At 63.7% G+C, this 20,444-nt stretch overlaps 2 protein-coding genes across 5 annotated transcripts; one reads left to right on the plus strand and one right to left on the minus strand.

Moving 5' to 3' along the window:
• Positions 1-3,221: 3,221 nt before the first annotated feature.
• Positions 3,222-13,973, minus strand: SLC15A4 (solute carrier family 15 member 4). Its single transcript, XM_028133675.2, has 8 exons — positions 13,440-13,973; positions 9,004-9,299; positions 8,639-8,807; positions 8,210-8,287; positions 7,691-7,859; positions 6,321-6,476; positions 4,720-4,878; positions 3,222-4,200 (listed from the first exon to the last, which is right to left on the minus strand). The coding sequence occupies exons 1-8, from the start codon at positions 13,971-13,973 to the stop codon at positions 4,046-4,048; spliced, it is 1,716 nt and encodes a 571-aa protein (XP_027989476.2). The 3' UTR covers positions 3,222-4,045.
• Positions 13,972-17,810, plus strand: LOC129148066 (uncharacterized). 4 transcript variants are annotated; one of them, XM_054712421.1, is made up of 3 exons: positions 13,972-14,442; positions 16,831-16,974; positions 17,495-17,810. In XM_054712421.1, the coding sequence occupies exons 1-3, from the start codon at positions 13,972-13,974 to the stop codon at positions 17,621-17,623; spliced, it is 744 nt and encodes a 247-aa protein (XP_054568396.1). In that variant the 3' UTR covers positions 17,624-17,810. The 4 variants fall into 4 exon arrangements, with proteins under 4 accessions (XP_054568396.1, XP_054568397.1, XP_054568398.1 ...); XM_054712422.1 differs by having other exon boundaries at positions 16,831-16,949; XM_054712423.1 differs by having other exon boundaries at positions 16,831-16,924.
• Positions 17,811-20,444: the final 2,634 nt, after the last annotated feature.

Consider the following 20,444-nt stretch of genomic DNA (forward strand, 5'->3'; position numbering starts at 1 on the left):
CACGGAGCAGCAGCGAGAGACAAGAGACGACATGGCGGGCCCTGGGGGCGTCTCGGGAGAGTTCCCAGGTTCAATCAGGCGCGGTTGCTAGAACATTCCGTGTCAGGATGGCGGGAGCAGCCTGCCGTTTTGTAGGATGTAAATTTGGTAAAAACACAAGCCGGCATATTAAAGAAACCTCAAACAGAGGTCATTTATCCGATAAGCTTTTCGTCCTAAAAGTATTTGCCAAAGAAAGGTCCCCGGGCCAAGTCCCCAAGGACACTCACCGCCCGGGAAAACGCTTGAACCCTGGGCACTGGATGATCCATTTCCCCGATTTAAAACGTCCTGAAAACCTCCTGGAGTGGGCCGTGGGCTCGGAGCTCGGATTAGACTTTAAAATGGATCCTCCGGGGAGAGGAGGGCGGCCTCGAGGCGCCGTGACCGGGAGACGGAGGGAGGGGGCCGATATGAGCCGGGACGCTGATCTGAGGGGTCGGAGCCGAGGGAGCCCAGGGGCCTGGCTCAGCAGCGTTGAGGGGGCTTCTGGGAGAGACGGACATTGGAGTCAGTGACGGAGGGAAGCACATGCTTTCCTGTGGGTGGGTCTTGTCTAATCAGGTGAGGGTGCGAACAGAATAAAAAAGTAGAGAAGGGAGAATTCTCTCTTCCCCTCTTTCCCCTCTTTCTCTCTCTCTCCCAGCCCCCCTCCCTCCCTTCCTCCCTCTGACTGCTGAGCTGAAACATCTGCATTCTCCCGCCCACAGGCCTCCTCAGCCCACTGGCCCCCACGCTCAGGCCTCCAGACTCGGATGAGAACCCGCCCATCCACTCTCGGAGCCTCCGCTTCCCCGTCAGGTGAGCCGGGCCGTCGCGATGAACACAGACGCGAATATGAATGGAAACGCAGCCCCTCGCCCTGTCACTGTCCGTTTCTCCGGAGAGCCCTGGGGCGCCGGCGCCAGAAGCCATCAGCCGAGGAGGCTGTCTGGAGCAGGCGTCCTCACACCACGGCCCGCGGGCCACATGCGGGTGTTTTTGCCGTTTTGTTTTTTTACTTCAAAGTAAGATACGTGCAGTGTGCATAGGAATTTGTTCATAGTTTTTTTTTTTAAACTACAGTCCGGCCCTCCAGCGGTCTGAGGGACAGTGAACGGGCCCCTGTTTGAAACGTGTGAGGACCCCTGGTCGAGGCTCATAGAGGAGCGGTAGCCGCGGAAGGCGTTTTTGTCCATTACGACCGAGGATGGAACATTTTCCCCGTAATGCACGCAGCAGGGTGTTTACGTTCCAGAAAACACCTATGTGGAAAGGAGTTGTTAATAGAGCTTGGAGGTCCGTCCCTGAAAGAAAACCCGTTCTCAGCCCACAGAACTCCTTGGTAACGTCTGGTGGCCCAAGCCGTCCTTCTCCAAGGCGTGCTGGTCGGGGGACCTGCAGGGGTCACGGCCCCTGGGGACAGGGATGGGCCTTCCTCCCTGACCCGGGACAGTGGGGAGCAGGTGTCTGTGGGGGGGGGGGGGTCCTGTGCTCTCCAGCCTCTGAGCTCTGCTGGCTGAGGCCTGTCGGCCACGCTCTCTCTCTCTTCCAACCCTGTGTCCTCTGTCAGCCTCCACGCAGACACGGGTGTGCACTGCCAGGGCCCCAGGGAGACGTCCTGAGAGCCTCCCCGGCCCTGACCGGCGTGGCTCAGTGGTTAGGGCGCCGGCCTGGACACCGAAGGGTCGCAGGTTCGAGTCCCCGTCACGGGTATGTTCCTCAGTGGCAGGTTCGATCCCTGGCCCCAGCTGAAGTGTGTGCTAGAGGCAGCCGATCGATGTGTCTCTCTCTCTCCCCCTCCCTCCATCCCTTCCACTCTCTCTAAAAATCAATAAAAAAGTATTCTCAGGTGAGGATTAACAAAAAAAGAAAAGAAAAGAGAGCCCTAGCCGGTTTGGCTCAGCGGATAGAGCGTCGGCCTGGGCACCAGAAGGTCGCAGGTTCGAGTCCCGGTCAAGGGCATTGCCTCATGTGTGTGGGTCAAGGACGTGCCCGGGGAAGTTGGGAAGGTCTGGCCCCACTGGAGACCGATCGGTGACGCGAAGGCTCCAAAGAGGACGGAGATACTGGCCCGATGGAAGCCCCGGCTGACCCTGAGGGAGGAGGTCGGGCAGACGCGGGGAACCGCAGTGCAAGGTCCTGGCGGCCTGCCCACTCCGGCGCCTGGCGTCCCAGCGGTCGAGGGGATGGGGGTGTCTCTCTGGAACACGCCGTGGTCTGCAGCCTCTTCATCGGGGCCGTCTCACCCGGTCCCGGGGCCCCCAGAGAATCGGGCACCGGGAAGGCGGCCCCTGCCCGGTCCGCGCCGCCTGGGAGCCCGTGACACAGATTCACGTCCCACCCGCGCCAGCCCGACCCCTCACCCTCAGCGCCTGTTTGGAGCAGGAGGTAGACCAGATGGACGGGGGCACGGGCCCACGTCCCTCCGGGGAGAGGATGCGGGTCTCCATTCGGCTGGGCAACCTCGGACACGTGGCTTTCCCTTCACTTCCTGCGTACTTGTGACGTTTCCTCTTTAAAACTATCTCACTTCCTCCTTTTCATTTGTAATGTTTTTTAATGATTTCAGAGAGGGAGAGAGAGAGAAACATCCGTGATGAGAGAGAATCATGGACCGGCGGCCTCCTGCACGCCCCCCACTGGGGATGGAGCCCGCACCCCGGCCTGTGCCCTGACCGGGAATCGAACCCTGACCTCCTGGCTCCTGGGTGGACGCTCAGCCCTGAGCCGCGCGGCCGGGCCGCAGTGATGACTTCTCGTGTGTTTGCTGCTCTAGTTCCACAGCCAGGTTTATGCGTTCGTCGCTCCGAAGGCCCGTTCCCCAAGGAGCAAGGTGTTCACAGGAACATTTTACATCGACTCAATTGCGGTGCGAGTGGGAGGGGCCCATCGCCCACGGCTTTAACCCCGAGAGGCTCCTCTGCGGGCTGGCCCGGCCCGGCCCACCCCTAGGGCTCTGGTTCCCGGGGGACGGGCTGGTTTGCACCAAGTGGGACTCGGGGTGATAGGGAAGGTCATCGCTGTCGTGTGGCCTAGAATGTAGCCGTGGGCAGGGTTCCGAACGGGCCCCGTCATTTCAGAAGGACGCCCTCTTGTGCAGCTGGGAAAGGTTGACCCTGAAGTCGGGGTTCAGGGACCCTGGGACACCCAGGCGGAAATGCCGGTGGGCGGGGCTGCGGACAGACCACGCGGAGACCGGGTCCTGGGCCTCGGGGGGGAGGCGTGTTTAATAACCAGCTTTTACCCAAAGTCCAGCTCAGAGGAAGAGTTTCTTAACAAAGTCACGCCCAGAGGCACGAAAAACAACATACAACGTCAGTGACCCCACGGGCCAGGTTCACACGTAAACTGTCCACGGCTCTTAATCGCATGAATTTTGTTCAAAAGAACGGGCTCCTTCCGGCCCCGCGACGGGCCTTCCGTCCCGTGGCACCAACGCCACGCCAGGACGCGCTCGGCGCGGCTTCACACTCAGCCGCTCGCAGCTGAGACGGGACGGGACACGCGGGCTGAATGTTTCCTGATCCACCTCCTCGCTTCATTAAAAAGCAACGGCAACAGCTTACAAACAAGGATGCTCGCGGCAGCAGGTAAACGTCCTCCGTGCCGGCCGTGCCGAAGGCAAGAGGAGCGGCGGGGAGACCACGACCGAGGCCCGGCGAGGCCCACCGCGTCTGACCGCCGACCGGCACCTGAACCCTCCGTCCTCCACACGGGTGGGTGTTCGTTCATCAGAAAGGAAACAGTCACGTCACACGCTCACACGTGTGTAAACCACGAAGAACCAGCAGACACGCGGCCATGGCCGTGCACCCGCGTGGGCCTGGCACGGCGCGGCTGCAGGAGGGGCGTCGTCCTGAGGAGGCCCCTGCGCTCCGGCTCCAGAGGCCCCGCGAACAGGCGCGCGCAGGAAGGCACCGTCGGTCGGAGCGAGGGCGGCGGGCGTTTGCGGGAGGTGACAGCCTGCTCGCTCCGCACCGGCCAGCCCCCCGGTGTCAGTCTCGGACCCGCTGGGACGTCGGGGTCAGGCCCTGCGGCTGCTGGGCGTCCCGGGCGCCGACGCCCTCGCGCGCTGCCGGTCGTACCTCACGGACACGAGGAGGAAGAGCAGGAGGGTGGCGGCCTGGACGGCGGCGAGCAGGAAGAAGTAGTAGTTCAGGTGGCAGCCGTTGATGTTGCCTGGAACGCAGAGGAGGCGTCAGTGTCCCTGCCCAGGAGGCGGGGAGTGAGCCAGGACCTGGTGTGCCGCCCGGAGCCGATGGACAGCGAGCGGGCTGCTCCCCGCCTCCGGGGCCGGCCTGTCCACGGAGCCCGGGCAGGTCCTGCAGGGGGCGCCCTCTCTCTCAGACCCCACAGCGCACGGAGCAGCACAGAAAGCCAGGAAAGCCTCCCTCCGAGTGTTTGACCCCAGGGCGCCCCCTGCTGGCGCCAGCTGGTGGTGACGGAGCGTGTCATTAAAAGGGCGACCATAACCTGTTTCTCTAACGGAAACAAGCATGCCGGCAAACAGCGGGACCCTTGCGACGCCGACACGGAGGGAGAGGCCGTCTGAGGACTGGACGTCCCGTGGACAGAGCAGCAGGTGCAGGCCAGGCCGTGGCCGCCAGGGTCCCGGACTCGGGAAGCGGCACCGCAGGAGGCCCCGCCCGCCCGCCCGCCCGGGAGCTCCACGCTCACGGCCCCGAGCCGCGTCCTCACCGAAGTCCGTGTGGTTGCTCATCCAGCCGATGGCCTTGGTGGACACGAGCGCCAGCAGCCCCGAGCCCACGAAGGAGCCGACGCCCGAGAAGAAGAAGAACAGGCCCATGATGGCGCTCTGCATGGACTTGGGCGCCGCCGAGTACGCGAACTCCAGGCCTGGGGGGGGGGGCGGGGTCTGTGAGGTGCAGTGAGGGGCGGGGCTCCAGTGCAGCAGGCCCGGCTGTCACTCCTCCCGGGCCCCGCCCCGCCCCGCCCCTGGGCAGCCCCCCCAGCAGCCCCCAGAGGAGCTGGGCCTGAGGACAGGCTATGGAGGCAGCTGCCTCCCTGTGGTCATCTGAGCAGCACGACGCCCCTCAGGCGGGGACGGGGCGGCCCACGCGGTGCCTGGAGAGCCGACCAAGAGGAGCCGCCTCCCTGTGGACCGGACGAGCCAGTGCCGCTCGGACATGCTGCTGGCAGCTGCTCTCCCGGCCGGACCCTGAGCCACAGCCGCCCCAACAGACGCTCCGCCCTCTGTCCCCACGGCCCCTCAGGTGAGAAACCTCGGGTTTATCCTAAGGACGAGACCCGGCCCCACGCCCCGCCAGCCCCACGCCCCGCGGCCCCACACCCCGCGGCCCCACGCCCCCACACCCCGCGGCCCCACGCCCCGCCGGCCCCACGCCCCGCCGGCCCCACGCCCCGCGGCCCCACGCCCCGCCGGCCCCACGCCCCCACACCCCGCGGCCCCACGCCCCGCCGGCCCCACGCCCCGCCGGCCCCACGCCCCCACACCCCGCGGCCCCACGCCCCGCCGGCCCCACGCCCCCACACCCCGCGGCCCCACGCCCCGCCGGCCCCACGCCCCGCCGGCCCCACGCCCCCACACCCCGCGGCCCCACGCCCCGCCGGCCCCACGCCCCCACACCCCGCGGCCCCACGCCCCGCCAGCCCCACGCCCCGCCGGCCCCACGCCCCCACACCCCGCGGCCCCACGCCCCGCCGGCCCCACGCCCCCACACCCCGCGGCCCCACGCCCCGCCGGCCCCACGCCCCGCCGGCCCCACGCCCCGCGGCCCCACGCCCCGCCGGCCCCACGCCCCCACACCCCGCGGCCCCACGCCCCGCCGGCCCCACGCCCCGCCGGCCCCACGCCCCCACACCCCGCGGCCCCACGCCCCGCCGGCCCCACGCCCCCACACCCCGCGGCCCCACGCCCCGCCGGCCCCACGCCCCGCCGGCCCCACGCCCCGCGGCCCCACGCCCCGCCGGCCCCACGCCCCCACACCCCGCGGCCCCACGCCCCGCCGGCCCCACGCCCCGCCGGCCCCACGCCCCCACACCCCGCGGCCCCACGCCCCGCCGGCCCCACGCCCCCACACCCCGCGGCCCCACGCCCCGCCGGCCCCACGCCCCGCCGGCCCCACGCCCCCACACCCCGCGGCCCCACGCCCCGCCGGCCCCACGCCCCCACACCCCGCGGCCCCACGCCCCGCGGCCCCACGCCCCGCCGGCCCCACGCCCCGCGGCCCCACGCCCCGCCGGCCCCACGCCCCGCGGCCCCACGCCCCGCCGGCCCCACGCCCCGCGGCCCCACGCCCCGCGGCCCCACGCCTCACCGGCTATGCTTGCGAAGATCTCGCTGATGCCGATGAGCACGTACTGGGGCAGCTGCCACCAGATGGGCAGGTCGGCCGCGAAGTACACGACGTTGCCGATGGTCTGGTTGACGGTCCCCTCCCGCACCAGGTCCAGCCGCTTGCTCTCCAGGATCCCTGCAACGACAGCGGTGACGGCCTCGCGCCTCGCCGGGCCCGGGGCGCTCCAGGCGGCAGCTGGTCAGGAAGGCCGACGACGCCAACACGGAAGGGTGTTCGACACGCGGGTTTACTTAGTTTTTACGTTATCGCATTTTTTAAACCCTCACCCGAGGATCTGTTTTCAGTGATTTGAGAGGGAGGAAGGGGGCGGGGGGGAGAAACACTGATGTGAGAATCAGCGATCAGCTGTCTCCCTACCAGGGATGGAACCCGCACCTGGGCCTGTGCCCTGACCTTGAACTGAACCTGAGGCCCTTGGGTGCCTGGGACCCGATGGGCAGAGAATCACGGAGAGCACACGGTGCCAGCTCCATGCAGACACGGCCTCACGTGAGTCCCCGCTCTGCTCAAGGGGAAGCGTATCTCCGCGTGTGGATGCTGAGCCCGGGGACCCAGGTCTGGAGCCCTGGGGAGCACCCCCACTTGCTCCTCGGAGGTAGGGGGGGGGTGGAGGCTGCGGAGCATATACCCCGTCCCGGCACGCTGGGCAGTGAATCCTGAAAGCGGCGGGCTGTGGGGTGGACTCGGGAACACCAGCGTCTCTTCTCGTTCTAGAACGAGGCTATTTTACCGCGGAATCGTCCTCAAGTGTCAACGGAGGAAAAAGTGCAAACGTGGTGAGAAGTCAGCACCCCGGCTTCTCACAGAAGACACTGCAGCGACCTCCCTGTGGACCCTTCCTCCCAGGGAAACGCACGCGGAATCCTACGTGACCGTGCTGGGGCCGGGGCGCACGCGGGGCCCCATGGACGTGACAAGAACCGCAGGGAGGACCTCACACCGCCCCGAACCTGTGGAGGTGCATCCACTCGGCCCCCGGCCTGTCTGCCACCGTGCCAGACCGCTCCCCACGGCCGGGCTGACGGACGGCCCAGCTCCGCTCCCCACGCCCGGGCTGATGGGCCCAGCTCCGCTCCCCACGCCCGGGCTGATGGGCCCAGCTCCGCTCCCCACGGCCGGGCTGACGGACGGCCCAGCTCCGCTCCCCACACCCGGGCTGATGGGCCCAGCTCCGCTCCCCACGCCCGGGCTGATGGGCCCAGCTCCGCTCCCCACGCCCGGGCTGACGGACGGCCCAGCTCCGCTCCCCACGGCCGGGCTGACGGACGGGCCCAGCTCCGCGCCTGAACCACCCACCTCCGCCCGCGCCCGCGCCGGCCGGCCCTTACCGGCAGCGAAGGCCGAGCACATGACGAAGAACATGCCCACGGCGATGCGCTTCAGGGAGGACGGCAGGAGGCCGTGCCGGCGCAGCACGGGGTCCACCAGCTTGTCCTTCAGGGGGATCAGCAGCAGGATGAGCACCGCGTCGAACATGGTGAGCCAGGCGGCCGGGAACTGCGAGGAAGGCCAGACGCTCGGTCACGGCCGCCGGCGATGGCCCGGGGACGCCGTGCCGGGAGGGCTCTGCCGGGGGCGTTTCCACAGGGTCCACCCTCCAGGGAAGAGGCTCCGCTCCGTCCCCGGAGACGGGACCCGGGCCGGGAAGGCTCTGCACCTCCTCTCCAGGACGTGAGGGGGAGGGGCCAGCCGGGCAGTCACTGACGACTGATGGGACGACTGACACGACCAACGGGCACGCCTCCGACACAGCGAGCTTCCCCTCAGGGTGAACGCACGGGACCGCTGACCGCCACCGCCTGTAGCGTGTCCGCCACGGGACCGTGCTCAGGTCCCTGCCCGCTCACCGTGTGCGCCGTGGCCGTGAGGCTGGGGATTTCCGGGATCCTCAGGTGGAGACTCTGTAGGACGTACGTGGTCTGCATCTGGGGTGACAAGCGGCAGCGTTGGGGGGGCTGGCTCGGCCCCTCCCCGCCACCCTGCAGCCTCTCCCTCCGGCTTGAGAACAACGGACAAGTCTATCAGCCGATCCTCCTGAACTGGCCCGGAGACCGACTCTGAACGGAGTCACCCCCATGAGGAACCGCGGGAAAGGGGGGCCTGGGACAGCAGAGGGGACCCACTCCTGGCTGCTGCTTTAGAAAAAACATCAAGACGTTTCCATCAGCAAAAAGGAGCCGGTCACTAACCAGGAGACCCCCAGACGCCGGAGACTCGTGGGAAAGAAACCCGGGCCCGTGGCGCCGAGAGGCAGGGCCGCGCCCGCCACCACCCACCTGGAAGTACACCGTCCAGTAGGGGATCAGGGCCAAGAACACGGGCACGACCTTGACCAGGGCCCGCACGTCCTCCACGGTGTCCTCCGTGAAGGGCCCGCCGCGGGACAGCTTACAGGAATCAAACAGACCGTGTTTAGAAGGCGGCCGGAAGACTCCGCTGCCTCCACTTGGGAAACAAAACGAAGGCGTTAGTCTTCTCCCCGGAACCGGGTCACGCGGACGTCTGGAGACACCCCACCCCCTCCCCCACCCCCACCCGGCGCCCTGCTCAGCCAGCACCCAGCAGACGTGAAAGGTGCTTCAACTACAGTGACCGACCCGACGCCCCATCACACCGGGCCTGTGACGGGGCCGAGCCTCACCCGCCGGGACCAGGGTCCGCCGCTCGCTGCCGGGGGCGGCACGAGTACGCCAGGACCTTGACCACGTCGGTGAAGGCGCTGCCGTCGGGGGGCTTGGTGACGAAGACGCTCAGGCCGCAGAGGAAGGTGAGGAAGGCGACGCCGATGCAGACGGCGGGGATGGCGTAGCCGGTCACAAAGCTCACGTTCTGCTGGACGTAGGCCACGCCGCCCAGCGAGAGCAGGGCTCCCAGGTTGATGCTCCAGTAGAACCAGTTAAAGAACCTGCGCGTGGCTTCCGGACCGCGATCTTTAACCTGAAGGCAACGGGAAAAGGCGTGAAGCTGTGCGGTGATCTTCAAGGATGAAAAGCATACGTGGTGGGGGTTTTGTTGTTTGTTTTTAAATATTTTTTATTTCAGAGAAGAAGGGAGAGAGAGAAGCATCCATGATGAGAGAGAATCAGGGATCGGCTGCCTCCTGCACGCCCCCCACTGGGGATGGAGCCCACAACCCAGGCATGTGCCCTTGACCGGGAATCGAACCCTGACCTCCTGGTTCATGGTCGACGCTCAACCACGGAGCCACGCCAGCTGGGCCGTAGTGTTTTTATACGTTAATAAAGATATTTAGGAGGAGGGTATAAAGAGGCTAAATGGTGATGGAAAGAAATGAAGTTTAAAAACATACATGTTTATATAGTCACTGTTGCTGTCACAGCACCATCAGAATGCTTACAACCCACCAGGGCCCCTCACAAAAGCACCGACACCCCATTACCACACGTCCTGGGCTGTGCGGCCTTAATTACGCTTCAACCCAACACGTCCCGAAGAGTCTCAGCACAGCCTCCGGACACCTGCGGGGGCACCTGGCTGCCTCCTAAGCGCACAGGCTCACAGGCCGCGTGCAGCCCTCCCGCTCACCACCGCGGGGCCGGCCCCCTTCCCAGGCGGCGGCTGACCACAGCTACGCCGCTGCGGGCCGGGGAAACCTGGAGCAGAGAGGAAGGTGCAGGCTGGAGCTGAAGCCTGTCTCAGGGGAGGAAGGCTCTCCGTGGGCCCCCGAGGCTCCGACAAGGAGAGGGAGTCCCGGGAGACTCCAACCCGATTCCTGGACCCGGGCAAACGCGGGCCCCGGGGAAGAGGAGGTGATTTCTGAGGGTGCACGCTCCCCCCGACAGACGCCCACGGAGCCCGAAGCGTGGACCATTCACGCAGGCGCAGGCCCACGGCTTCCCGTCCCACGTGGATTTTCACGTCTCCACGGACACGCCGGGGTGAGCTCTCCACCCGGAGTCCTTCCGGCCAATTTCGCTTCATAAACTCTTGGAATCGGTAGCTAAGGGCCGGGCTGGGCTCACACCAGGACTGGTCAGGCTGCCGTCTGCATTACAGGGCATGAAAAACTGGGCAACCTCTGTTCCAGGAACAGATCGGAACTCTGATCCACGTTACAAGCTCCTCTTCTCAGTAACAAGCGAGGTTTCTCACGGAGCCCGAACAGCCAGTGACGTCCGCACAAAAGCATCCTTTAAGCAGGCTCCATACTCGAACCCGGATTGTTTCCAGTGTTGCAAAGTAACCTGCCAACTGCAATCACACAGTGGCCACCGTCTCGAACTGAAATTCTACATTTTAAGTAAACGTCCCCCGCCCACATCAAAGCTGGACACGGGTCCCAGACCAGATGCTGGCATGACTACCGCATCAGCGATTTGTAGGGGGAATGTTTTATCCCCCGAGACAGCTGTTCCTGGAGATACATTCATTTCAATGTCGCTAAGCTGGACTCAGATATTCACGCTGCCCTGGAGACAGACGGAGGAAAGAGGAACTGCAAGCAGAGAAGTGGTTACAGAGAAGATATAACTAAAGATATACAAAAAGTCTTTTTTTTTGGGGGGGGGGGGGGAGCTTAAAAGGGAAGGGCCAGTCAGCGTAAAGCTACAAGGAATGCAGACACGATTCATGGATCCAAGTGGCACTTAATCCCATGGACACGCTTAGATCCTCTCCACGAAGCGTGAGAAATGAGCTTCCACGAGCCAGGCCCCGCCTCACCTCCTGTGTAACCCGCCAGTCGGGTTACTCAAACCCCCGAGTGCCATTCGCCCGAAAGAGCTTGGGAAAGCTCAGCCTGTACGAGGCCCGAAATAACCCGTGATTTCTGGGGGACACGTGGGACGCTGGCTTGGGCACTCGGGGTCACATGCCTCGTGCCTCGGAGCCCGGCCGTCACTTCATATTAGTCACGTTACGTCATCGGCCCTGCCCCACGCCAAGGGCAGACGAGCTTTCACGTGACGGCTCAGGAGAAACCACAGAATCGAGTCCCAGAAGCGCAGAACAAAGACCGGGGTCGTGTGGAGTGAGTCGGACAGCTGGCTGTTTTGGAAAAATTCCTTAAAATGCCCAGGGTGCCATTTCCTTCCCCTCTGGGGAAAAAAAAGAAAAAGTGTCGCTTGCCGTCTTTACGGGTAAAATGAGCCTTTTCTTCTTTCGGGTCACGATGCCAGGGCCTGATCCATCCATGGGGAATGCGTGACCTCTGGGGAAGGTCGGCGCTGGGGAGCACACGGGCTGGCCGTCTGCACCAGCAACCCCCCCGCAGAGCCCTCAGCCGTGTCTCCTTTCAACATGCACCCCAGGGCTCCCGGGCCGCCCCACCCGCCGCCCACGGGCGTCTCCCGGAGGCAGACGTGCTGAGCACCCGGACGCCACAGGCAGCTTTCCTCAGACCGAGAAGGGCCAGGACACGACGAACGGACCGTCCCAGACCGACCTGGCTGCTTCTCGCCCCAACCCCATCCCGCCCCCAAGCAGCCAGCCCCGGGCGTGGAGCAAGACCTGGCAGAGGCGCTGCCTCCGTCCTCCTCTGTGTCTGTGTCAGGAAATGTGACTCATAAAAAAGCACAAACAAAAACAACTCTGCCCTTGGAACGGACGACCGCGCCGGCTGTTCGCAGAGCCGTGGACCCATCCCCACCACCACTTCCACGTCCTCATCCCCCAACCAGGACCCCGCGTCCCTCCACAGCCTCCGGCCACCCCCACCCCCGTCCCTCTCCTGTCCCCTGGAGACACGAGTCCACTGCCAGGCCCGCCTGCTCTGGGCATTTCCCACGAGTGAGTGAAACGGGGGTCATGGGCCTCTGGGCCCGGCGCCCCTCCCTCAGCATCCTGGTCTCAGGCCCATCCCCCTGGTAGCAGGTGTGAGGCTTCCCTCCTGTTCCTGGCTGCATACTATTCCCCACGTGGACGGGCCACGTCTGCTGTCTCCGTGCATCCGTTCATCAACATCGCCTTAACTGCTTTTAAAAATATATTTTATTGATTTTTTACAGAGAGGAAGGGAGAGCGACAGAGAGTTAGAAACATCGATCAGCTGCCTCCTGCACACCCCCCACTGGGGATGTGCCCGCAACCCAGGTACATGCCCTTGACCGGAATCGAACCCGGGACCCTTGAGTCCGCAGGCCGATGCTCTATCCACTGAGCCACACTGGTTACGGCTCGCCTTAACTTTTTATTTAAAAAATCTTTCAAGCTGATAGAAAAGTTTTTAAAGAACAAGCCTTCGTACCCAGCTTCCTGCTGTCATCGCATCCCACCCAACCCGCTCTCCACGCCAGAGGCCTGCAAGCTTGTCTGAGGAGGGGCGGGCCAGGGATACTTTAAGTTCCGAGGGACCTTCCGTCTGGCCACGACTCCTAATTCTGCTCCTCGGCTGTGGGGGGGAGTCCAGGGCGTAGCCCACACTCAACACCAGCGGGCAGAGGCCGGAGGAGACTGAACGGGAATTTCATATCACTTTCGCTCTCACGAAACATTTTCTTTTTCTTCCCCCTAAAAGCCCAAGACCCGCTCTTATTCTTAGCTCCAAAAACGGGAAGTGGCCCAGATTTGGTTGGCAGGCGGCAGAGGCCCAATCTTTCAGAAACGCAAATCAGATCGGGTCACTCCCCTGACGGAAACCCACACACGCTCCCCCGCCCCTCCCCCTATGGAACACAGACCTCGAACTCTGTCCCGAGCCGCACGGACAGCACCGAACCCGCCGGCCACCTCTTCCCACGTTTCTTTTCAATGCATTTGATACATTTGTAACCTCGTGTGACTTTAAGAGGCAGCAGTGGTGATTGATACATTGATGTGTTGCAACGTGACCGCTACTGTAGCCACAGCAGCTGCAACAAGGGCTCCTTCTCTGCCCGGCCCCAGGGCCTTTGCACTTGCTGATGTCCCGTCTGGAAAGCTCCCATGACACTCTGCAGGCGCCTGCGCCCATGGCCCCCGCTCTAGAAAGGAGGCGCCCTCTCCTAGCAGCTCCGCTTGGCCATCCATCCGCAGCCCCGCCCCGTGCGGACCCCTCCCCAGGCCCCGCCTCCACTTGTCCCCCCACCCCAGACCTTGGCAGGCCCGTGTCCCCCGCCGCCTGCGTGCACCTGCGCTCACCTGGTCGGCGCCGAAGGGCGTGATGTTGGCCTTGACGGCGCCCACGCCCAGGCCCACGACGACCAGCGCCCCGAGCGCGGCGGGCGCGCAGTAGCGGGTGGGCGCGTCGGCGCAGGGCGGCGCAGAGCCGTTGAGGCCGCGCGTGGGGTGCGGGGCCCCGCAGAGCGCGGCGCGCGTGGCGGGCGCGGCCAGCAGCGGGAAGGCCAGCATGCCGAGCAGGTAGAGCGCCAGGCTGAGCAGGATGGCGCGCGCCCGGCCGAGCCGCGCGTCGGCGAGCCAGCCCCCGAAGGGCGACACCAGGTAGGTGAGGCCCATGAAGAGCAGCAGCGCCTGGCTGGCCTGCGCGCCCTCCCAGCCGAAGCGCGAGCCGTTCAGGAACAGCACCAGGTTGCCCGTGACGCCGTAGAAGGCGGCGCGCTCCAGCAGCTCCGTCAGCAGCACCGCGGCGCACGCCAGCCGCCGGCCCGCGAACGCCGCCCGCCGCGCGCCCAGCAGCGGCGCCCGCTCCTCCGCGCTCCCGTCCGCGCCCTCCATGCGCCCACCCGCTCGGCTCCCTCGCTCTCTCGCTCGCTCCCCTCCGCCGCTCAGCCCGGCCCCGCCCGCGCCCTTCTCGCGAGACCAGCTTTCCCCGCCCCGAGACGCCTGGGCCCGCCCCTCGAGCGTTCTCATTGGGCGCGCTCGCCACCGCTCAGCCCGCCGGGAACTTCCGGCCCCGCCCCGGAAGTTTTCCAGAGCGGAGCCCCACTTCCGGCGCCGGTGGGACCGCGGGGCGGAGGCAGTCCCGGGGATCGGGCTTTGCGAGCGACAGCTGAGCTGGAGGCTCCGGAGCCCCGCCGGGGGGAACCCAGGCTGCGCGCGGTGTGGCCTGGGGGGTGCGTCGCCGTCCGGGTCCGGGTGCCTAGGCCGGGCCTGCGCCCTGCGCCCCCTGCTGGCGCTCCTGCCCGGGGACGGGGGGCGCTGCCCGGTGAGCAGATCTTACGGGGACGTGAGCGCCTGGTGCCAGGTGAGCGCCGCTCTGGCCTCTGCCCTCCACTGGGTGCCACCTCCACCCCAGCTCCTGGGTTGTCACCAAAAATGTCCCTGGAGCCCGGGGGCGTGGCTCAGAGGTTGAGCATCGGTCAGGGTTCGAGTCCCGGTCAGGGCACAGGCCCGGGTTGTGAGCTCCATCCCCAGGAGGGGGCGTGCAGGAGGCAGCCTATTGATGTTTCTCTCTATACCTCTCCCTTTCTCTCTCAAATCCGTAAAAACTTTTTTTTTTAATGTCCCCAGACATCCCCATGTGGCCCCTGGGCTGCACAGTCGACCCCCATGGAGAACGCGGGTCCTGGAACCAGCCACGCCCAGAGGCGGCGTCCCTGTCACATGGCTGGCATCCTGCTTTCCTCCAGCTCTGGGCTTCTTAGAAGCCTTTCTTTCTTTCTTTTTTAAATATATTTTATTGATTTTTAACAGAGAGGAAGGGAGAGGGATAGAGAGTCAGAAACATCGATGAGAGAGAAACATCGATCAGCTGCCTCCTGCACACCCCCTACTGGGGATGTGCCCGCAACCAAGGTACATGCCCTTGACCGGAATTGAACCTGGGACCCCTGAGTCCGCAGGCCGACGCTCTATCCACTGAGCCACACGGGTCAGGGCTTAGAAGCATTTCTTGACCAATCTATCAGCCCCCAACCCCCGCTGCACCCCATGACCCTGCTTTAGTTTCTCCCTAGTCCCTGTCACGTGTTTGTTGTTTATTCCGTTGTCTCCCCAGCTTGTTCCTGGTCCCAAGAATAGGGTCCTTGTGTTTCTTGATCCTCCCCCGCCCCCTGGCACCCCCAGCCTGCCTGGTGCATGTGAGAGCCGGGCCCAGGGGTCCTGGTTTCTCTCTGTGGTGATGGAAGTATTCTGAAATCGATTGTGGCGGCCGTTCCACAAGCAGGAGAGGAACTGGTTTAGGAGGCCGCCTTGGTGGACAGAGGCCGGGGGAGAAGTTAGATAAGTCTTAGGTCCTTAACCCACCGCGTTGGATCTTCCTGCTGCGCGTAGTGAACGGCCAGCCGTCACGATTCCGTGGAAAAGTAGGAAAGTGAAAGCTGGAACCAGGGACGGCAGCCAGATATTCCCCCCTAGAACCTGACTCCGTCTGCTCGCGGGGCTCCCTGCCTGGCCCCCGTGCTGAGCCCCAGCGGTCGCATGGCTAAAGGCATGGGGTACGGTGACTCGCATGGCTTTGTTGGGCACACTTGGGCCTCTTCTTTGTACTCACAATCATCAAATAAAGAAATGGGCCCTAGTTGGGTTTGGCTCAGTGGATAGAGCGTCGGCCTGAGGACTGAAGGGTCCCGGGTTCGATTCCCGGTCAGGGCACAGGCCCAGGTTGCAGGCTCCATCCCCAGTGGGGGGGCATGCAGGAGGCAGCCGGTCCATGATTCTCTCGCATCATGGATGTTTCTCTCTCTCCTCTCCCTTCCTCTCTGAAATCAATAAAAACGTTTTTTAAAAAAATAATAAAGAAATGGCCTCACTCGCACAGCAGGTGCCTCCCAGAGCATAGCCTTGTGGGAGCCTCTTCCCCGGGGAGGTCTCTGAGCCGAGGACATCGGTGCCAGGACACCTGTGCGAACCGAAGCTGGAAATGCCGCGTTCGCTCTAACACGCAGGGCCCTTCCTTGTCGGTCACCCCCCCCCCCCCCCGTCCCCCAGCCCCGTCCCCTGCTCAGGGCCGAGAAGTCGGAAGCCATCCGAGACCGAGGCCGTTTCGGGGCCGGCGATGTCCCTGACATCTTTCCTGCCACTTCCACTTCTCCTTCCACATCTGCGCCTCCCCCCGCGGCCCCATCTGCTCGCTCACTCTCCGTTTCCTCAACACGCTGCCCTGCCAGCCGCCACCACGGACCCTGCGTCTTCCCGCCGTCGCCCACCCACTCGGCCGACAGACAGCCTCGCAGGGCCTGCTGCCCATGCCGTGACCGCTTGCCCATGCCGTGACCGCTCGGCGCCCGCACCGCGGCCCGCGCTTCTGCTTCGCTGGCGCCCAGTTCCCCGCGGGGTTCCTCCGTGCGGGTCGGGCTGTGGTGTCCGTCATCAGCTGTGAGGCAGTCACAGGCCCTGCCATGGAGCTGTGACTTCCGGGATGGAGGCGGCATAAATTCTATTTTAAAAAAATGTTTTCATTGCTTTCAGAGAGGAAGGGAGAGGGAGAGGGAGACAGAAACATCGATGATGAGAGAGAATCGTTGATTGGCTGCCTCCTGCACGCCCCACGCTGGGGATCGAGTCCCGGAACCTGGAACCCAGGGCCCTTCCGTCCGCAGGCCGGCGCTCTATCCACTGAGCAACACCGGCTAGGGCATAAGTTCTATTCATTTCAAGGCATCCCTGTTGCCACACGCCTCCCTGGCTGCAGATAGCCGAGGCGGAGGGAGAAGGAGGACAGCCAGCCGACGCAGTGGAGCCTTGCGTTCCCGGCCCAGACCGCAGCCCCACGAGCCAGCCCGGGTGTGAGTCCGTGTGGCTCGCAGAGCAGTCGAGTTTCGGTTTCACAGGGGATGTGAGAGCCTGTGGCTGGGGCGGTGACTGGTTGGACTTGCCCTTTTCTCGGGCTCTTATTTGGCCTGTGAACAGCGCCCTCTTCTGGGTCCTCTCCCTCCTGGGTGGGCAGGAGGCGGGCATTGGCCGATAGGGAGGGCGGAGGGCGGGGAGAGGGCGGAGGGCGGACCTGAAGTGCAGCTGTTTGTTCCCGTTCACGGATGTGGGACCACACCGAACAGGTCTATTTTTTAAAAATGTCTTTATTGATTTCTGAGAGAGAGAGAGAGAGAGAGAGAAACATCGATCGGCTGCCTCCTGCACCCCCCCCCCCCCCACTGAGGATCGAGCCTGAAACCCAGGCATGTGCCCTGGCCGGGAATCGAACCGTGACCTCCTGGTTCATGGGTGGGCGCTCAACCACTGAGCCACACCGGCCGGGCCTGACCGTTCTCTCTTAACGACCACGTTCACAACTCCTTACAGGAGTCTGAATCCACGTGGGATGATAACCGGCAGTTACAGGTGTGTTTGTTTTCCAGGTCAGGCCTTACAGAAAGACCAGAGGAAAAGAACTGGAGGCCAAACCTGATATAACTCAGCAGGTGGTAACAGCGGCGTTTCCGGCCCCCGGGGAAAGAATGGGGGCCGCAGACAACTCACCGGAATAAGCGTCTGTAAGAGCCCTGAGAGAAAATGACGGCAAATACAAGACCTCATGAGGGGGATGCATTTCCAAGCCTCCCACGAAAGCCCTCAAGGAGACGTTTGTGGATTTAATTTCATAAAGACTTTAAAACTAATCTGTGTAAAAATCATTTCTGTTTACAGCAAACTGAAAAAAATATTGGAAATACACGGATAACGGTAACGTCCTTATTTGTAGAGAGTTCCCAGGAGTCCTGTGAGGTGTGTTGGATAAACACTCAGGAAGTAAAACTCCAAGTGAATGTCGGGTTGTTGGGGGGGGGGGGCGCGGGAGGAGAGGGGTAGCGGTCCCTTGGTGCTCCCCAGCTCGGGAGCAGCACCTCGAGTTTCTGATTGATCCCTGCTGCCCTGCCCGCCCCCCCCCCCTGGGGGGGCTAGGAGCCCACACGTGACCTCGGCCCATCCAATCAGCAGGAGTCATCTGTTGACAGTGATTGCCTCAAAGATGGGCACGTGACCCAAGTTGGTCCCTGACTTAACTGGAGCGACCAGGACAAGAAACACTCTCTCTGCCAGTTTGTCCTTCTGTGGAGAGGAGCCTGGCATTGCGGGGGGCCGTCGCGGGGAACCCCAGCCTGAAGCAGCCGGAAGAAGGGGGGTGAGGAGAGAGAGACCTGGTTTCAGAATGCCCTTCCTAGGCCTTGGTTACGACGGCTTCTTCTTCTTTTTTTTATTCCTGGACATTTCACCGGCGAGCCCGTAAACTCTCTTCCTGGTTAGGAGAACGGAAAAGTCCCAGCTCAGACAGCACAGACATGCACACGTGTGTACACGGAGAAAAGAAGGGCCAGCGCTGAGAACACAGTGCAGACCAGCAGACCCCACCAGCCAAAAGGTGACACGCAGAGCGGGGACTGCTTGTCACTTGAGCCAGAAGCTCCCGGCGGGGACGACGTTCTGGGAAACGCTTCCGTGAAAAGCGCGTTCCTGCCGGGCAGTCAGTCACTGGTGTCGGAACCACGCGGGCCTGCTCTTGGCGCAGTTCCTCTTCCGGGAACCCGAGGGAGTGCGCAGAGACTTGGCTGTTACAATGTTGCTTAAAGTAGCAAAACGCCTGCACACGGCAACCTTGTGCAATTAGAGGGCATTGATCACGTCCGGGCGGATGGTGCTCGGGATGTTATGTGGCTGTTCCCACGGCGCTGTGAGCAGGGTTCCGGGGTGGAGACGCCTGGCTGATACATCGCTCTGTGCGTTTCCTGTGCCGCGTAACAGATCACAACTCCGGGAACTCGTGCAGCGCCCGTAAATCAGCTCACGTCCGTCCGGGGGCCCGAGGTGGGCGTGGCTCATCCGGTTCTCAGCTCAGGGTCTTGCAAAACGGAGATCTCACCCGGGCTCCTTCCAGCCCCTGCGGTTGTGGGGAGTCTAGTTTTTTTAAGGTGAGGGTTTGAGGTGCCCATTACCTGCTGGCTGTCAGCTGGTGCGGGGGGGGGGGGGTGGGGGGGGGCTGCCCCCAGCTTTTGGATCCTCCAGTGTCCTTTCCACGCAGCCCCATCATCCCCAAAGCCCCCAGCAGGGACGCGCCCTGACATCAAATGCCTCCATGCTTTGACACCAGGAAATGCCGGTCCCCCTGAAAGGGACCATCTTATTGGGTGAGACTCATCCTTTCTTGAGGGCAACTCACTTGGGAATGTCATGGTTGCCCGGATGCGTGTGTGACTCTTAAGGGAGAAAGCATCGGGCAGGAGGCCGGCCCGGAGGGGGCGGGTTAGCACTTTGCCCACCACAGTGATTAAGTAAAAAAAGAGCCAATGACTGTGTGTGTGTGTGTGTGTGTGTGTGTGTGAAGTGTTCCTATCTTTGTAATGACAACCACAAACCCCACAGAATAAAAGTCAGTGACAAAAAGGACTGTGTCCGAGCAGAGTTAAAGAGCAGGTGAAGAGTTCACCCGGCTTCCTCCTCTGCTTAGCGGCGAGCACACCCCGTCTGGATCGGGGGACACTGCCGAGTGCCTGGGACAGCGCCGGGCGCGGGTGAGCACCCCGGAGCTCGGCTGTGCATCACGTCTGGGGAACCTGAAATCAGAGCGTTCCTGGTGCCTTATCTCCGGGGCCGCGGGGCTCTGTGGTTTCTAAGTCCCGTCCTGTGCGCGGTGCTGAACACAGATGGGTTACGGTTACGCAATCCGGTAAGTTAACGATTTACGAGAAGAAGCGGGGCTGCTGTGCAGGGCTGTTCCGGAGCGGTTAGGACACCTTCCCTCCGAGGCCCTGCGTCCTGCCTGCTGAGAGACACCGAGCCTCGGGCGCAGCCCCTGCGTCTGGGTGGGGAGAGGACTGCCTTTGGGGGAACTGGTCCCCCCCAGCCCTCGGGACAGAACGGCATCCGAGCCCGGCGTTCCTGCCCAGAGCTCCGGGGAAGGCACCTGGGTCCCGAAACCTCCTCGTTCCTGACGCAACCCGAGAAGGGACTTGTTCCTCTCACACCCACGGACCTTTTTTTAATTTTTTTTTTTTTTTAGATTTGGTCACTCTCAAGGGCCGTGGTGAAAGCCAGGATTTGGAGACCACAGCTCTGTACAAACCTCCTTTTCTCTGAGCGGTTAGCGGGGGCCCCCCTTGCCCGCCTCACCCCCCCCCCAGCATCTGCCGCTCTCACCCCACAGGGGGAGGCGGGGGCAGAGACCAGAACCTCTGATAGAAACAGGAGCCGCCTCGCTCTGGAGGCCGCAGGCCAGAGGGAGATGGAAAGGAGGGGAGGTGGGTTGTGACCCCAGAGCCGGTTCTGAGGTCCCTTCGCCCACAGCGCCTCCCTGGGGACCCTCTCTGGCTGGAC

This window comes from Eptesicus fuscus, chromosome 23 (assembly GCF_027574615.1).
Source record: "Eptesicus fuscus isolate TK198812 chromosome 23, DD_ASM_mEF_20220401, whole genome shotgun sequence".
NCBI classification, from domain to species: domain Eukaryota; kingdom Metazoa; phylum Chordata; class Mammalia; order Chiroptera; family Vespertilionidae; genus Eptesicus; species Eptesicus fuscus.

Coding starts and splice junctions, on each gene's coding strand:
- SLC15A4 (XM_028133675.2), bottom strand. CDS start 13,973: ATGGAGGGCGCGGACGGGAGCGCGGAGGAGCGGGCGCCGCTGCTGGGC. Junction 7,860..8,209: donor TCACGGCCACGGCGCACACG/GTGAGCGGGCAG, acceptor CCTTCCTCGCAG/TTCCCGGCCGCCTGGCTCAC. Junction 4,201..4,719: donor GAGCAACCACACGGACTTCG/GTGAGGACGCGG, acceptor TCTGCGTTCCAG/GCAACATCAACGGCTGCCAC.
- LOC129148066 (XM_054712421.1), top strand. CDS start 13,972: ATGCGCCCACCCGCTCGGCTCCCTCGCTCTCTCGCTCGCTCCCCTCCG. Junction 14,443..16,830: donor ACGTGAGCGCCTGGTGCCAG/GTGAGCGCCGCT, acceptor CCCTGGCTGCAG/ATAGCCGAGGCGGAGGGAGA. Junction 16,975..17,494: donor GTTTCGGTTTCACAGGGGAT/GTGAGAGCCTGT, acceptor TTTGTTTTCCAG/GTCAGGCCTTACAGAAAGAC.